General features: G+C 42.8%; 1 protein-coding gene across 1 annotated transcript in view; it reads right to left on the bottom strand.

Moving 5' to 3' along the window:
- RANBP9 (RAN binding protein 9) overlaps positions 1–13,328 on the bottom strand; it is a 53,676-nt gene extending 40,348 nt beyond the window's left edge. Inside the window, exons 1-4 of the mRNA XM_014940783.1 lie at positions 13,235–13,328; positions 4,782–4,866; positions 4,052–4,187; positions 1,001–1,173 (exon numbers count right to left, since the gene is read on the bottom strand). Coding sequence (XP_014796269.1) covers positions 1,001–1,173; positions 4,052–4,187; positions 4,782–4,866; positions 13,235–13,328 — 488 coding nt within the window. The remainder of the gene's footprint in view (positions 1–1,000; positions 1,174–4,051; positions 4,188–4,781; positions 4,867–13,234) is intronic.
- Positions 13,329–16,324: the final 2,996 nt, after the last annotated feature.

The raw sequence follows: 16,324 nt of genomic DNA, 5'->3' as shown, positions 1-16,324 counted from the left end.
GGCGGTGGCCAAGCGCTGAGGGAAAAGGGGGGGGGGGCGTCGCGGCCGGTAGTGGCCGCCGTCGGTGGCGGTGGGTGAAGACAATAAAGCGGCGACTAGGCCCAGTTTCGCCCCAAGAGAAGCTGGGAGGCGGCCTCCTCCCAGGCCTGGCCCGGCTCTGCCGCCCGCCCGCCCTCCCCTCCGGCCCTGCCAGGGGACGGGGCGAGGGGAAGCGCCGCCGAAAGAGGGGCAGGGCGGCCTCAACGGGAGACGGGGGAGCTCGGGAATGTGTGGGTTGAGGAGGGGTAGAGGAACAGAACAGTGCGCCTGGGGATGGGGGTGGGTGTGTTCATTCTATTTTTTTTTTTCTTCGGTTTGTGCTTTGAGGGATGTTTTTGCCTGTTCTTAATGTCATGGATTAATAAAGGGTTGCCTGCACTGGTATTTTCGCATGGTGGCAATGAAGGAGAAACATCAACAGGCAACAATGACTCGAAAAATATCAGAAGAGGAAGGGGATTTTGCAGGCTGGTCTAGAACCTGAAAAATTGGGCACTTCACAAGCCATTTCTGGCTGCCAGCATGTTGGAGAACACCTACAGAAGCAGGAAGCAGAGGAGGTTAATTATGCTTCACCTGTGTGCAATGGCTGGTGAGGTAATGCAGGTGTGACGCTCACAAAGGCTTGTAAGAAGCTTAACAGTTCTTGCCTATAGTCACCAAAATATGCTGTCACACAGGACCACTCCATGACATCCAGTAGCACCTGTGGCTGGATGAAAATGCAATTATCTAAAAATACTTTGCCAAGAGGAGCTGCAAATTACACAAGGGTAGAAATGCCTAGGATGGACATCAAAACATGCTGAATCATGCCTGAGGGTCAATTGCCCTGGCACAGCTACGCTATCTCCTGCTAGAGCCAAGTTTGCTTTCTAATATCTAGAGGTTGTTGTAAACCATCAAGATAAATAAATAAAGACAAATACTTAAAAAGCCACAGTATTTGGCTAATACAAACTTTTGGGGGATGTATTTGTTACAGTCATAAGCGTAGATGTGTCTTAACTCTTTGAATTTCAATAAATTTTTTGCCATAGCTACTTCCTGGGCTGTGGCTCCCTTAGCGTTCACGCAAAAATATTTCATGTCACCCATTTTGAGGTTGCCACCATCAACTTCCTGTTCCTCATACTGTAAGACAGGAGAGCAAGTGTTCCCATGCTTAATTCTTGCCATTATTCCCTGCCCTGATTGCTTTTATCCTGTAATTTACCACCTTCCTAGGATAAATAATCCAAATTATCAAAAAGTTGGGGTTTTTTATGAAAGCCTTTTCCCCTAAACGTGCCCACGCACAGACTCGACCACGTGGCTTTTTCTGAGGTAGGGCACACTGTAGACTGTGCCAGAGGAGAAAATAAATTCCTTTTATGTAGAGGTATTCTAGTACTTGGTATTAACCGGTATGTTATTTATTCCTCCCCTGTTCTATTAGCTTATTTGCTTTCTGACTCGTGTTGCTCTCTAACGTACTTTATTTCACGTGTCCGATATTGAACTTAATTCACCGTTATGCAGTCCATTCTATTTATTTAGGAGTTCTTCACCGTCACAGTCCCCTCTTGTCTTGCTTAACTGAAATTACGATGACAGCTGTGTGTTTTACTGCCTCACAATACAGTCCTCTTGCTAGAGCAGTGGTGAATAACATCAACAATGCGAGGCTTGCTACAGAGTCCCGACGTGGCCCATCGTTAACCTTCCACCATCCCAGAAACGCGCTGTTGAATTCAGCTTGTTGTTTTCCATCTCCAGTTTTGGAGCCACGGTAGCACTTTCCTTCTTGCCCGGTGATTTTTTAGTGGCGTGAGTCGTCTCTTTTGAAACACTGTAAAACATGAACTAATCCACCAAAATCTCTTTGGTTTTCAGGTGGTGGGGTTTTTTGACACTTTCAATAGAGCGATCAGCCAGAAATTATTTTGCTTTGCTGAAAAGCGTCGTTAGACCTAATTTTATATGCAGAGATTTTCTTCTGTATGCTTGGTTTTCATTTATATTTCAATGAAAATTTCAATCAAAAGGAAATACAACCTGTTTTGGAACCGGTTACCTGGAGAAGCTGTGGCTGCCCCATCCCTGGAGGGGTTCAAGGCCAGGCTGGATGGGGCTTTGAGCAACCTGGTCTGGTGGGAGGTGTCCCTGCCAAGGGCAGGGGGGGTGGAACTCGATGATCTTTAAGGTCCCTTCCAACCCAAACGATTCTTTGACTTTAACCCAAGCGTTGCAGCAGCTGAGGGTATTTGTTTGGCCTCCTTTTGGACATGTTGGATGCGGGTCTTCATGTGAGTGCAGGTGATCAGTTCCCTCCGTCGCTCCAGGAGCCAGGTCCTCCAGGCAGAGGTGCCACGTGGGCATCTGCTCCCTCGGGGAACCCAGGGCTAGAGCAGAGGGGGAGCAGCCCCTGGCTGCGTGGGTAAGGATAAAACTCTCCCCATCGCACAAGCACATCCCCTTCTCACAGCAGAGCATCCTGCGTGGCCTCGACGCTGCTGAGGTTCATGTAACTCCTGGGTCCAGCGTCGGCTGCTCTCTGTGTCTTCGTGAGGAGCGAGCGGGCAGGCTGTGGCCATCTGTGCCAGTGATGCCGGTAGCATTCTGGCTGTCATCAGGAAACAGAGGCAGGATTCTCCTCGGGAGTCTATTTCCGTGCATGTCCCTGTCCCCTCTGCAGGGCCGAGCTTCCTAGTTACGCGTGAATTTAGTACGTGTGCTGCGGCTGCCAGCCTGACAAATTTCCAGCCGCCTTCTGAAATCCAATCTCTGTAGTGATGGTAACTGCTTGCTGTTCTTTGTTTAGCATTTCTCCCCGTTAAGATTTTCCAATGCATAGTTTCTTTGTAACTGTTTTGGAATTAATTTTCCCTGCTTCAAGAAGCTGCCTGGCAATCAGCAGTGGGTTATTTATTGTTGTACCTACTGCGCTGAATTACTACTCCTAATAAGAAAAGAAAACCACTAAGAAGTAGGCTATGATATATCAACAGTGTTAAGGATAGATCTCTTCAAACTACCTGGAGGATTTTATTTTTTTTTTGCTGAGTCCTTTGCTATTTAGACTATTTTTTTCCCTGCTAATTTAATTGCTCATATATAGGATAGGCTTGATGAACTGACAAATGAAAGACTTGGTGAAATGAATCACATGTGAATTATAGGCCATCATCAGCTATTAACTTGGTTGAATCAAATGCTAATCAAGTTGCAATTTAGGGTATTACTATATTGCTGCTCGCACATAACATGGTGCTTCTGCTTTTCTAAAACTGAGCAATCCGCTAACAGAAATAATTTTGTTGTATGAGTCAACTATACCTGTGCCTATCTTAGACCAAGAGTGATTAGAAATCTCTCTTGTTTGCCAATGCTTCAGTTGTGTTATTTTTATAGATACATATGTATATATATGGAGAGATACAGATATATATCTATTTAGTTTTGGTACTTGAACACCAGCAGGTATACACAGCAGGAGCAGACTTGTTCTCTGTATTTTGTTCTTATCTTTCTGGGGCACTGCGATCAAGGGGGACTCCAAGTTTTATAGAAGAATTATCTACTCTTTGTACAAAATCTCACCAAATTGATCTCCAGAGTCTGATTTCTTTGCATTTTGTTAATGAGTTTAAAGTTTATTCATAGTTAACTTCACACTTTTCTTCCAAATTTATTATTCATAGCTCTTTTCCGTATCCTCTTTTCACAGTGAAGAATGATTATTTTTTATTATTTTCTGGGGGGTTTTGCCCAGTATTAAAAGGCAGTTTAAGGAGAACTGAAAATCTGTTCATCGGGATAGATCATAAATAGAAGATTTTATAGTTTCCGCTGCCCGGGCCACTGTACAAGCATCGTATTCTAACTCAAATGTCAAAATGAGCACAGAAATAAAATGCCCTCCAAACTGAATAGACTGTGTTTTGTTCACAAGACAAATTTATGCGGGGGCAGGATAGAAAACATGATGAGACACATTGGTTTGTTCCTTTTGTGACAACAGATATCAAACCGTAACACTATCAGAGAAGTGATTCTCAGCTAGCGGGTCAAGATCCATTTCTGAGTCATCAGGGATTTCTGCTGAGGGTGGAAGCAAGTTGGCATGATTTAAAAGTTGAAATATAAGAAAAACCGTTGAAGACCGACTGGAAAAAAAAAGAAAGATCACAGTGCCCAGAATTTCTACAGTAAAAGAGTTTGTTTGGCCAGATCAGCCTGGACTAAAATATCCCTATATGGTGAGTAACCAAGTGAAGTGAGGCTGAAGGAGGGGAAGAGACAAAATGAAAGAAGGAAAAAAAAAAAATAGAAGAAAAAAGGCTAAATGAAAGCAGGAAAGAGCTGATCATCCAGCCTGCTTGGGCTGAGGGAGGGAAGTGCTCTGTGCTCCTTCTCCCCTCGCCCTGGCTGGGGCTGGAAGGGTTCCAGTACCTTTTAACTAACGAGGGTGACAAAACTGCCGAGTTTGGAAAGCGGCCTTGTGGCCGGGTAGTGTGGGACATCCTCTTGTAGGATGTTTAGGATGGAAACGTACGAGTTGCGCCCTTTTGGGTAAACATTTTAAAGCTCCCCTGGTGAGGCAGGCGGTGTTTTGTTCCCAGTGGGCGCCCTGGTAGGGTGCCCATTACCATAGATGAGCAAGCTCAAAGGCTGCAGGCTTTTCAGAAGCACATGGGATGTGTCAAGCTGACCCACTTCTTGAAAAAGCCAGGCCCGGGCCTTTGTGAAACGCCCCGTACTTGTCAGATGTTAGGACGTCAAGAATGTTTAAGTCTCCGGCTGACGGGATAATTATTGTTATGGTGTTTATAGAGGTGGGAGGGCCTGAAGGGAAAAGGAGGCCAAAAAGGAGAATCAGGAAGTGAGATGAATAAGGCTCCGGGAATTGCACGCAGATGGAGTTTCGTCGCGCTTTGTTTTTTCTTTAGCTCACTTGGCTCTTCAGTAAAATAGATGTTTATATAGGAGAAACTATTTTTGTTTTTTCCCTCTCTGTGCCTCTCACACCTACAAATTCAAATGTTCCGCATGCTAATCCGAGTGGGAGACGTAGATTTTAATTGGACTTCAGGAACATGAAACTGGCAGGTGAAAACACTGAGTTTTAATAATTTTAGTTATTGTAGCTGCTCCCAGTCGTACTGCCAATCTGCAGTTTGCCTCTTTCAAGTCTGTTCCAGGGAAACAAGCTAGCATGAAATCCTGAATATCTGCTGAAATCTGAAATCCTGAAAATCTGCTGCCCTTGTTAGACAGTAGTATTTTACTGTATGGCACTCATCGCTATGTTATGATTTATGGAATATATTAAATATACCAGAAGCCTGTAGGATGTACAGACAGTTGCCTCCTTTTATTTTCAGAGTATAAAAACATGCATCTACAAAGCCCATCGTCTGACAAAATACACAGTATTTTTCTAACTTTGTTCAGTCATAGTCAGCTTGGAGAGCACTTGCATGACAGAGCAATTAAAATATTTCAAACAAGGTCATGATTTTGCAGGTGATTGTTTTTAAGATTAACTTGCCATTATACATGCTGTCATGATTGCAATGTACATGCTCAGAAGCTTGGCGGAAGAGTAGCTTCCTGCTCTAGTACATATTATTATTATGATCAGCAATTATTTTTGTTTGCCAAGACACACCTGTGCTAACCTCTGTCATCAACAATATTGTTTAATCAGCTTTAAAAAATGACTGAATCTTATCTACTTGGCAACTTCTTTTAACTTACCTTATGAACCTACCTGTGTGAGGATACTATAGAATATGATATGAAAACCTTTACTGTATGAAAGCTGCCGTATTGTCACTGATTTGTTACAGCTGGGTGGGTTTGCCCCTCCTTGGAAGCTTCTTAATAATAAACTCCGTTTTTGTCTCTAGGAATCAAAATGCTGAGAAAGACTGAGAGGTTATCGTTTGACCTTCTCTCCCCTTCGTGGCTGGACCAGCTCTTCCATGAGCACTCCTAAGAGACACTTGCTTAAATTCTTCTTAAAACCTCCTGCGACCGATATGCTAACAGCTTTCTCATGTTTTGACTAGTAACAATGTAAGGGAATGCTCGAGTGGTTTGAAAATGCGTATTTAATTTGGATAGTCTGAAAACTAAATGGAATACAAGCATTTCTGTTGCTTTAAAAAAAAAATTCAACAGTGCTTTTTGAGACATAAAATTTAAGTTTTGATCCAGATTTGCATTGCCACAGTAAGTGTTCAAAACTCGTGAGTCAGTGCCCACCCACAAATGAATTTGGCTTAAAAGCCCATTTTCTTAAAAATAAGACATTTAGAGAGGATGGGTAGGTGGTTGGTTATTTGCCATCTGTTTCTGAGCTTTTCAGAGACCTTCCTTTCATATTTACAAGCTTTTGCCATACAGAAGAATTAAAAACATGCTTTAAAAAATATAAAATCTGGGATTCTTACTGCAGCTCTTTGACTTTGGCAGCTGAAAAAAGTATTGAAGGATTTGTAACAAAATAATGACAATCAGCAACACCTAATTTGACCTTCTTCTCCGTGTTACAGCTTTATAGAGCAACAAACAGTAATCTGTATATACAGATCTCCTCATATTTAATACATTTGTTACGTTTTGAGAAAAGTTGAGGAAAAGTGTGGGCGGCAAATACTTTCCATCTCAAAAAAGCTCTCCATTGTATATTGCTAACTTCAGTTCACTTTTCTGTTTCTTAATGTAATTAAAGTATAGCAATGCTTGTTAACAGGCAAATGCTGACTGTACTCCCAGGCCTTAGTAGATTAAGTCTCATGGTAGAGAGGAATTTATTTTTAAACATAAAGATTGCAGGAAGCTAACAATTCAGTGTTGTCATGGATTTGTCACACTTGGCTAGTTCTTGGTAATTAAAGGAAGGTTTTGATAAACAAGTAGTTTGCTTAATTTTAATGGTCTGTGGTTAGGAATTCTAGGATAAACTTGCTTGTTGGAGACTCCTTATTTTTTCTAGTGAAAATGTTAAGTTGTTGTGTTAGAGGCTCCATATTGCTTCTAGTGAGTAGGTTATGTTGCTGACGTGCCAAGCAACTTTGAGTAAACTCTGTGAATGCAAACACCTCCTTTTATACCGTGTCTTGCACTCAGCAGCCGGACTTGTTGAGAGTGCATTTCCAGCAACTTGCAAGTTTACTGAAGTGTGATATTAAATTCATATGACAAGCAGCACTCATTCCCCAGCTCCAAACCAACTCTTACACAAGTGCAGTCTACAGGAGCCCATATGTTGAAGAGAAGGTTGTTCTAACAGTCACTGATAGCATGAAGCTGTGTTAGAGACCCAGCTCGTTAGTGAGAGCAATACGAATCACATATGAAAATCCTATCCTTAGCTTAATTAAGTTAGGTTTTTCTTGTTTGCTGCACCAAACAGCCTGGATTTTTAGATGAGGGTCAATGCTAAAAAAAGTTCATTCGAGACTCTGAAGAACCTAAAAATGCATTTCTAAAAGTTGCCGCCAGCCTGCAGAAAGGTATGAACTGGTGCATGGAGAGAGAGATGTGTTTCAGTTCTGATTGACAAGGTTCCTGGGCCACACAGGCCTCTCAGCCAGTGGGTGGCACGCTGTGGAAGTGTACCAGAAGCCCTCAAGCACTACAGTTTCTCACTGTGGAAGAGTTGCACTGGTCATGGATCAGCTGGTGGTGAGCTTTACTGGGAACAAACCTAGTATGCCCAGTAAGAGTGTTCTGCATCAATAGTAGAAGCAGTAATCACTTCACTGACCAGCACATTAGGTATCTCACCTAAGTTCTCACCTTGTTCCTGCCAGCAGTTAATGGGGAAAGACAGGTACCCATCCCTCCCATTGGAGCGTATTTGACAAAAACAGATGAACCAGTTCCTCATTAATCAAGCATTCTGCATTCCAGAAAAAGTTATGTGTGATCATACAAATGAAGACTACTAGAATGCGAGTGCACTCAGAGGGAAAGAATTAAAGCTGCAGAGCTTAATCCAAATTAATATGTTTCTTATTATTATGGGTGCTTGACTTTGAAGCCTTTATAATGTCTTACAGTATTTTTACAGGCATGAGATATTTACTTGAAACTCACTGTATGGGAAATTTAAATCTGTGTCATTTTAGATAGTATAATTTGGGGGGCTTCGTTAGTATGCATCTGGCTTCTAGAGACAGCATGTTGGTCAAAGCATGCTTTTGCTCGCCGAAGCCTCTGCCTGCAGCATGAGTTCCTTTATTTGATGCAATTCAGCACGAGGGTCTTATACCTGGCCCCTGTAGGTCCCATATGAGCTGTCAGGTGCTGGCAAGTGGCCTCCTGCCACTCCTGGTCAGCCCAAAGCCAAGCTGTGCTTGCAGCCCAACCTGGCAGGCAGGTGGCCCAGCAGGAGGAGCGGCAGTGAGCCCTGCCTGAGCTTTGTGACTGAGCAGGGAGAAGAGGAGGTAGCACTGGCCAAACACTGAAGAGGTGGGACCAAAAGATGCTGAAGATGCGGTGCAGCTGAAGTGTGATGTGACTCAGAGCCGTGTCATCCCTGGCTCATAGGAAGAGGTGAGACAGAGCTTGGGCAAGAGGATATACGGTTGCAAAATGAAACACTTCGTAGGAAAAACAGCCTCTTCACCTCAGTTACTGACACCTCAACTGTCCCCACCAATCGAGGCATTGCTGTACGTAGGATGAGACACTAATGCTGACCCAAATTCTGTTGGCTGCCCCTCATCGCTAGGGTAAGATGTGACCTTTTCCAGACTTGCTACTTCTTTGCAGCATTTTCTCTCTCCCCTCCAAACCTCAGCCTGTTTTCTGCATCGAACTTCCCTGCTCGGTATCCTTTCATCTCTTTTTATGCAGAAGTAAAAGTTCCTTGTGGGCAGAGATGCTTATTTGTCTGTTATAATTCATCCACTGTATGGGAATCATGTAGCTATATAAAGCAGTAATACTATTAATAGCAGAGAAGGCAGCAACTTCTCTTTCAAACTTTTAATGCAAATTCTCTACCAATTTAAATGGAAGCATGATCCATAATTAAAGTGGCAGAGCCTTATGTACAGAAGGAATATTGAATCACAGTGAAAAATGCAGGAAAAAGAAGTATTATAACCACGTCTACTCACAGAGAATATAAATGCAGCCACACAAATCTTTTAAATGTTCCTCGATCAGGTGTGTGCTTACAGCTCGGTGTTGGCTCAAGCAGGATTGATGGGAACTGGAAGGCAAAGCCAGCAAACGTTGCTGGGGCAACAATGCAGGAAAAGTTTAGGACACCTCCCCCGCTATAATAAGGAACTAATCATTCCTTGTTAATGAACGGCTAGTAACAAATGTGGGTGAAAGCAGCAGTTAAAAATTGGCCAGCCAGAAGCGCCAAGTGATGGTTATCTGAGCTTGTGTTTTCCGGCTCTGGCAACAAAGGGTTCTCTACGTTTCTGAAGAAATGAATGCTAATGATGTATCCTGCAACACCTTTTCAAGAGGCGTACTGATGATGGACACCAACACTGCCTGAAAGACAACTCTTCTTCCTTTTAATATGGGTCCTAAAAACAGGGGAAGATGGGAAGAGGAATGAAGGGCTGTATACAACTAGTATTAGCCCTGTATTTTATGAAAACCCAGCATAGTTTCTAAGCCTGTTCGAAAATGACCTTTTACTTTAATTTTTAACTGAGAAGAGAGAACATACTGTACAGGTATGATATCTAGTCTCCAATGCTTAGTGCAGAACCAAAAGAGCATGGTAGGAAGGGGCCAGGTATTTATTCTCTATTGAATTTAAAGACATTGTCAAATTAGCAAGGCCTGAATTGTTACTCTATTTATTTACTTACCATTATTTATTAACTTACCATTAACCAATGTAACATTCTCTTCCACATCCTGAAGATCATTACCACAGCATATTTACATTGGCTCCTCAGTGATGTTGAGCATCCAGTATTGTGCCTTCTGCAAACACATACATGAAAAAAATTCATGAATTTATGTCCCTTCAGTGTTTGCTGAGAATGCAGGAAAGTGCAGCCAACCTCTTATGGTTTGACTGTGGTGAAACGCCTGCACCCTGCCTACACTACAGGTGTAGCTCCACTGGAAGAAACCTCCCAGCTAGGCTTCAAGGGTTGGATAAAATCCTCCCAGGGTAACTGGAGTGCCTGGTAGAAGAGCTGTCCTCAGCTGGCTCCAGTTTGATTCTTCTCTCTCATATCCTGTGCCTTAAATGAGAGTTACATTCGTTGTTGTGGTGCACAATTCCGATCCACTTACATGTTTTCCTCCCACAATTACCAAGCAGTGAGGAAAACAATTTGACCAACAGTGCTTTAGTCACAAAATCAACAGATGCATGAGACAAATTCTTGAATTTGGCATTGCAAGATGATACTCTTAAAATAAACATCAACATATTAGGCACTGCACAGTTTTGCCTTTGTTTACTAAGGCTCAGATGATGGACAAAGCATTGAGTCTAATACTGCAAAAATCTCTGAGTAGCCAACTCCAAAACAAAAGTCCTCACCCTGGTCCTCAAATCTCACTTGTGCTAGTAGGATTTTGAATCCCTGTGGACTCTCACTGGTAAATCAAGCTTCGTGTTGGTGTGGAGCACGTCAGGTGCCAAAGCCAGGGCCCCGTATCCGAACAGGAATGGAGATGTTCGCTACCAAGGAGCACGCAATGCTTCAACTATGCAGTGCGTGACTGAGGAAATAAACATGAGGTAATAATGAAAAGGCAAGCCAGTAGCTATCTGATTAATCCCCCCCTTTTGGGGGGATTTTTTTGCTATATGGCTGAACTCCAAATGTCAACTTCAGAGATAAGATACCCTGATTACTGTACAAGGTTACAGTAACATTATTATATATGTTATGGAGTTGAAAGACCCTTTCCCACAGTTGATGCTACTTAAGAAAATGTATTTAGTGCTAATTTGAATTTGCCTTTTTTAAGAGAAGATCATGCATAAGACTGAAACAGGAAACATCGTTTTAAATTAACTCATGCATCTCAAGCACAATTACTTGGCCGTTGCGCTTGCATCTCTTTAGAGACTCCTCTATCTGATGACATGAAAGTTACTGCAAGAGATTTAATCTGGGTGTTGTGTATTTTTTTTGAAGAGGCAGACACTTCATGAAACTTTCCGAACTTGACAGACTTTCTGTGTGGAGTTCAATGAACTCTCAGGCAGGACTGAAGCGAGTGTCACAGCGAGGCTTTCTTCTCAAATTCAGGCAGTTCTTCCCTACCACATCCTGGGGCTGCTGCAATTCAAGCAGCTCCCCTGCCCGGCTGGGCTGAGGGTGCACACAGCCAAAGGTATATGAAATGTTGCATTTGTTCCCTTAGAGGCCACCTTAACGAAACAAAAATCAGAACCAATGAGCAAAGTCTGCACTGATTGTACATGTTCCAAATAGGTCAAATAGTTTAAAAGCTTGTCTCTGTTACTGTTATGCCTGTTTTAAACAGGCTGAGGAAAAGAAACATTCAAAAAGAAACATCTATTTTCACCAATTCTGTTACAGGTTAATAAGAGCTTTGACAGATACTACTCTTTGGCTTTTCATCTGTAAAAAAAAAAAAAGAAAAAGGAAAATTCAGTACGTAATTCTAGTACATGAGTGAAGTCACTGCTGTAAAGCTGTAAACATGGACTATATAACTATATAGCACTTTACCTACAGATCTCCCTGTGCTTTCAAAATGGGTTACTACCCCACTCTTACTGCTGGGAAAACAGTGGTGAAGAGGTGCAGTGACTTGGCCAGAAGTCACCCAGCTGGCCAGTGTCAAAACTGTGGATAAATCCCAGGACTAATTCTTTATCCCAGAAGCTGCCTCAAAATAAATAATACAGAGAATTGTGCAATGGAGTGTACTCTCGGGAACAGTGTGGCAGAACATGAGATTAAAATAGATATGACAAACTGAAATACTGGGGAGTAATTAGATTTAAGACAAGAAAATAACCATGGAAGTATATGTGAGATTAAGCATCATGTAGCAAAGAAACTTTGCTTTGGCAAGGCAAATTTTTTATTATTAAAACATGCTACATTTTCTAGATTATGTCGCTATGTCATGTCTTTTTTTTTTTTTTTTTAAATGATTGAAGGTAATGACATTGACTACAGTCCTGAAAAGATAATTTCCTGAAATACAGCTTCTGGAAGTAGAAGAGATACACGTTTTTGCAGACTCTGAATGTAACTGACGGTTTTGACTTGTGTGGGCTAGTTAATGACTACTGAATCTTGTTCTGTCAAGTCACTCCAGGCTCTCTCCAATAGAGCATTCAGGTGAAAGTTAACCACCATGGCAAGCATTATGGGGTACAGGTGTCTTGGGGCATCTGCGACCCAGCTGGACACCCCTAGGCCCTTGTGTTTGGGCACTACCGTGTGCTCTTTGCTCTGCCCAGGCTGTGTGGCTGACCACTCCAGCCCATGGCTAGCAGCAGATAGGCAGATTTCCCACAAGCTTATTTCGCAGGTCAGGTATTTTGAGTACTCTGAATTTCATCCACCCCTTCAGAAAATCAGTGGAAGCACTCAGTTCTGAAGGACTCAGCTCCTTCAGCCCCAGGCAGTACCAGAAATGCATGGATCAAGCTGAAGTAATTAGCAGCTACTTTCATTTGTCTATGTAATCTTTCCTCACTGCCTGTCACCATGCTTTTCCATAAGATTCTCTTGCAAACTCCTCTAAGTTTAGGCTACTGCACACAACCACAAATCACAGACAGTCTCTGATACTCATCCTATTTCCTCTGCTTTTCTTTCAAACAACCTCCAAGACTTTCTACTTGTCTCTTCAGGCCAGTCATACCTTTAAAATAACCTCACCAGGTGACTGAAATCCCTCAACATGGAATACGTTGCTTAGCTACCTCCAAGCTGAAGGTCAGGCTTAAAAACTACTGTGCCCTGGCTTGCAGCCGCCTACCTTTCGGGTTCTGTGTGAACAGATCATTAAGGTTTAATAACACCCGGCCAGCCCTTCGCCAGCAGCCCTTGGAAAAGCAGCCCAGCAGGACACCAAGAGCAGAGCCACTCAAAGCAGAGTTTACCTCACACACAGAGGTATGAAGATGCGAATATTGGATGGGCTGGGATGGATTCCTCAAATCATTGCCCGTGTTATCCCAGGGGACGGGGTCAGCTGCCTCACTGACCCTGGTTACCTGGGTGGAAGAGGGCTGGTGGCTCATGGCCCATGTCTTGCCAGGGAGGCAGACGTCTCTCCCTTGCAGGAGTGCCGGGGAGATCCCGCTCCATCGCGCACGTTCCCCGGGACGCCAGATGAATTATGGATGAGTCAGCCAGAATTTTTCCACGCGCTTCCGCTGCTGCACAGCGCTCATCGCCAACCGAGCTGTGGTTTTCAACCGCTGTCTGGGCCTAATGCTTCCAACATTTAAAAAAAAAATAAAAAAATTATAATAAAAAAAAAATTGCTCTTGGTTTTCTGGCAGAGAGCTCCCTGGCAGGGCACAGCACAGGGAATCCCGATGCTCGTGCGGCGTCAGGCCCCCCGCGTCCATAACGTTTTGCTGAATAGCCTAGCGTGTGTTAAAAATCATTTGGTCCTTTCTGCCTGCTTTGCTCCTCTGTCCCTCCCACTAGCTGAGGGTATCGACAGAGTCAATTAGAAGAGACAGCAGCAATGCTGAAACTGATTTGAATTTTAACCAGTTCTGCTAGAACTGGTGCTATGTGCAGGGAGCTGAGGGCAGGCAGACACCCAAGGACCTAGCGACTGCCCATGTATGCCAAAAGTCCTTTTTATTTCTTTCAGTCCTTAGCTAGATTCAAATTAATTTCTGTTTAGCAAATGTTGATTTCTTTTGCTGTTCTTTGAGCACAGGAAATGCGTGTGGTCTTAATTTGTGATGATCATGGAAAAGAAACAGTCCAGTTCTGGAAGCATTTGCTATGAGACAAAGGACAAAATCCTTCTCCAACAGCATTTGATGAATCCTCTCAGAAAGACTGCAGCTTTTGTAAATGCTTGCAGTGATAAAGCAGCGCTGATGTCAAACTATACAGCACGGGAGACTAAGCATTTATTCAAGCTTTATTACAAATTTCTATTATCTGCATTCAAGTTGCATCTAGAACTCCCAATCAAGACAGGCTTCAGCTGTGCTAAACACTACATCCATAGAAATGACGGTTTGTGCTGTAAAGCACTTAGTGTCTAAATAGACAACATGAAATAAACTGGTGTGAAGTCAAAGAAATGAAAGAAAGATCCCTAGACTCTGTACCTAGACACAATCAGTAGGCTACTTGGCTTCATTCAGAGAAGACTGAACTCTATGTTTATCTTCAGACAGCCCAAAACCTCATTGATTTTAACAGGAGAGTAGTATAGGAGTATTTTTCCCTGAACACATGTATGACCCCTGAATCCAGCCCCGAGGAGGAATTTGACGATGAATGACGGATGGTTTTACAGGCTAACGTGGCCGAGATGGCACAGGAAGGAATACAGGACAACCACCATTTTGGGAAGGCCATAACCAGCATCTCCTGGAATTGCCCATAGCAGCAAGAGAGCCCTTCATTTGCACAATCCTCCCTTAAGAGCTATTCAAATGCAGATGTCCCAGTCAGTCCCTTTGAGTTCTCTAAGCTCCAGTAGTTGCATTTGGCCCTATTTACATATCATATCATCTCAATTATTCATGCTCACATTTCATGACGTCTTTGCCATATTAATTAAAAGGGCTCCTGTGGCTGTTAAGCCAGAATATGATCCAAGCACAATAATTTAATGAAGTTAATTGCTATCTTTACTCTGAACTACTCTATCCACCTTATTTCTAGCTTTCACCTCCTGCCATGGGATCTGGCTATGTCTTTGTCCACAGGATGACAGAGCCCCTTGCAGTTAAGAACCTGCACAGCCTACTGCTCAGGTCCCCTCTTAGTCTTCTTTTCAATAAACCAGAGAGACTGATCGTAAGTCTCTTACCATAAATCAAGCTTTGCTTCAATATCATGTAACTCTTATTTGCTTCACAAAAGCCTAAATTGTCAACACCATTTTTCTCAAGCGTGGGCAGCAGAGCAAGACACACTATTCCCTTAATGTTACTGTAATATCACCTCTGTACTCCTACGGAAGGTATTCTACATCCAGGGATCACACCAGCCTCCTTAGTCACCGCATTGTTCCGGCAGCTCCAGCGCTGTGGGTTGCCCACGTGATGAGGTTTGTCACTAATTCTTGGGATCCTGTGATTCATTCAAAGTTGTCCGCGATGCTGCCGCAAGCACAGGCCCTCCTGCAAACGAGAGAAACCACTTTAAGTCACGTTTCATTTTTTGCCTCTTGACTGCGTCAGCATAGCACCCACTGAGGTGGCCACAGGCAGTGAGGAGTGCAGCAGACCTCTATTTAGACAATTCTGTCACCCCATGAAAAAAAAAACCCAAACCCCACATTTAATTACGTACAATTACTCACTTCTGTATTGGTCTGAAATATGTCCACTTTGCCATGCTGCAAGGGCCCCATAGCCCAAGGCTTCCCGTGGGACACAGTGGTGGCGTAACTTCCTTGGGGAGGAGGAGGCTCCTTTCTTCAGAGATGAGTATCTCTAAGTAAGTAAAAGAGCTAAAAGGTGGCAATTAAAGAATAGCTCTCTATTTTCCTTTCGTACAATGCTATATTTAGAAACCTATGTAACAATGCAAAATTTCTATACGCACATTTATTTACTCAGAAGATTTTATTGTATTATTAAGACAAAAACAAATCCAAGGCCTCCAGAAGTAGTTGTGTTGCGTGTTACAGGTATGATGTAAGTCAACACAACAGAACGCCTTTAGTTTGACAAATTAGTTTTTAATTACCAGATTCGAAGACAAAATAGTTTTTCTCATTTCTATCAGGTTTTCTGTCTTAGATATATGTTGATCTAAGTAAAATGATTATGTTCATGAAGGATATAAACATATTGCAAAAGACTAGAGTGTGCAGTACTGCCCTGCTTTTAACTTTTCTTGTCTGAGATTATAGAGCCAGGATCCACAAAATTAAACAATAAGTTAAAAGATAGCAGGTTGGCTGTTTAGCCCTGGGAACAGGTTGCTGAAATTTGGATTTACCTCTGCCCCAATAGATAAAGCATGACACATGAAAAAAGGAAGACACACAGACACACACACAAAAATACATTAATGTAAGGTCACTGCAAGCCAGATTAGAGTGCTGAAAGTTTTATGAGGGAACTTTGTTCAAAGGATAAAAAAACCCCTCACTT

The sequence above is a fragment of the Calidris pugnax genome, unplaced genomic scaffold (assembly GCF_001431845.1).
Source record: "Calidris pugnax isolate Ruff unplaced genomic scaffold, ASM143184v1 scaffold8, whole genome shotgun sequence".
NCBI lineage: Eukaryota > Metazoa > Chordata > Aves > Charadriiformes > Scolopacidae > Calidris > Calidris pugnax.
Note: the sequence above shows the minus strand (reverse complement) of the source record. Positions and strands in the feature narration are given on the sequence as shown.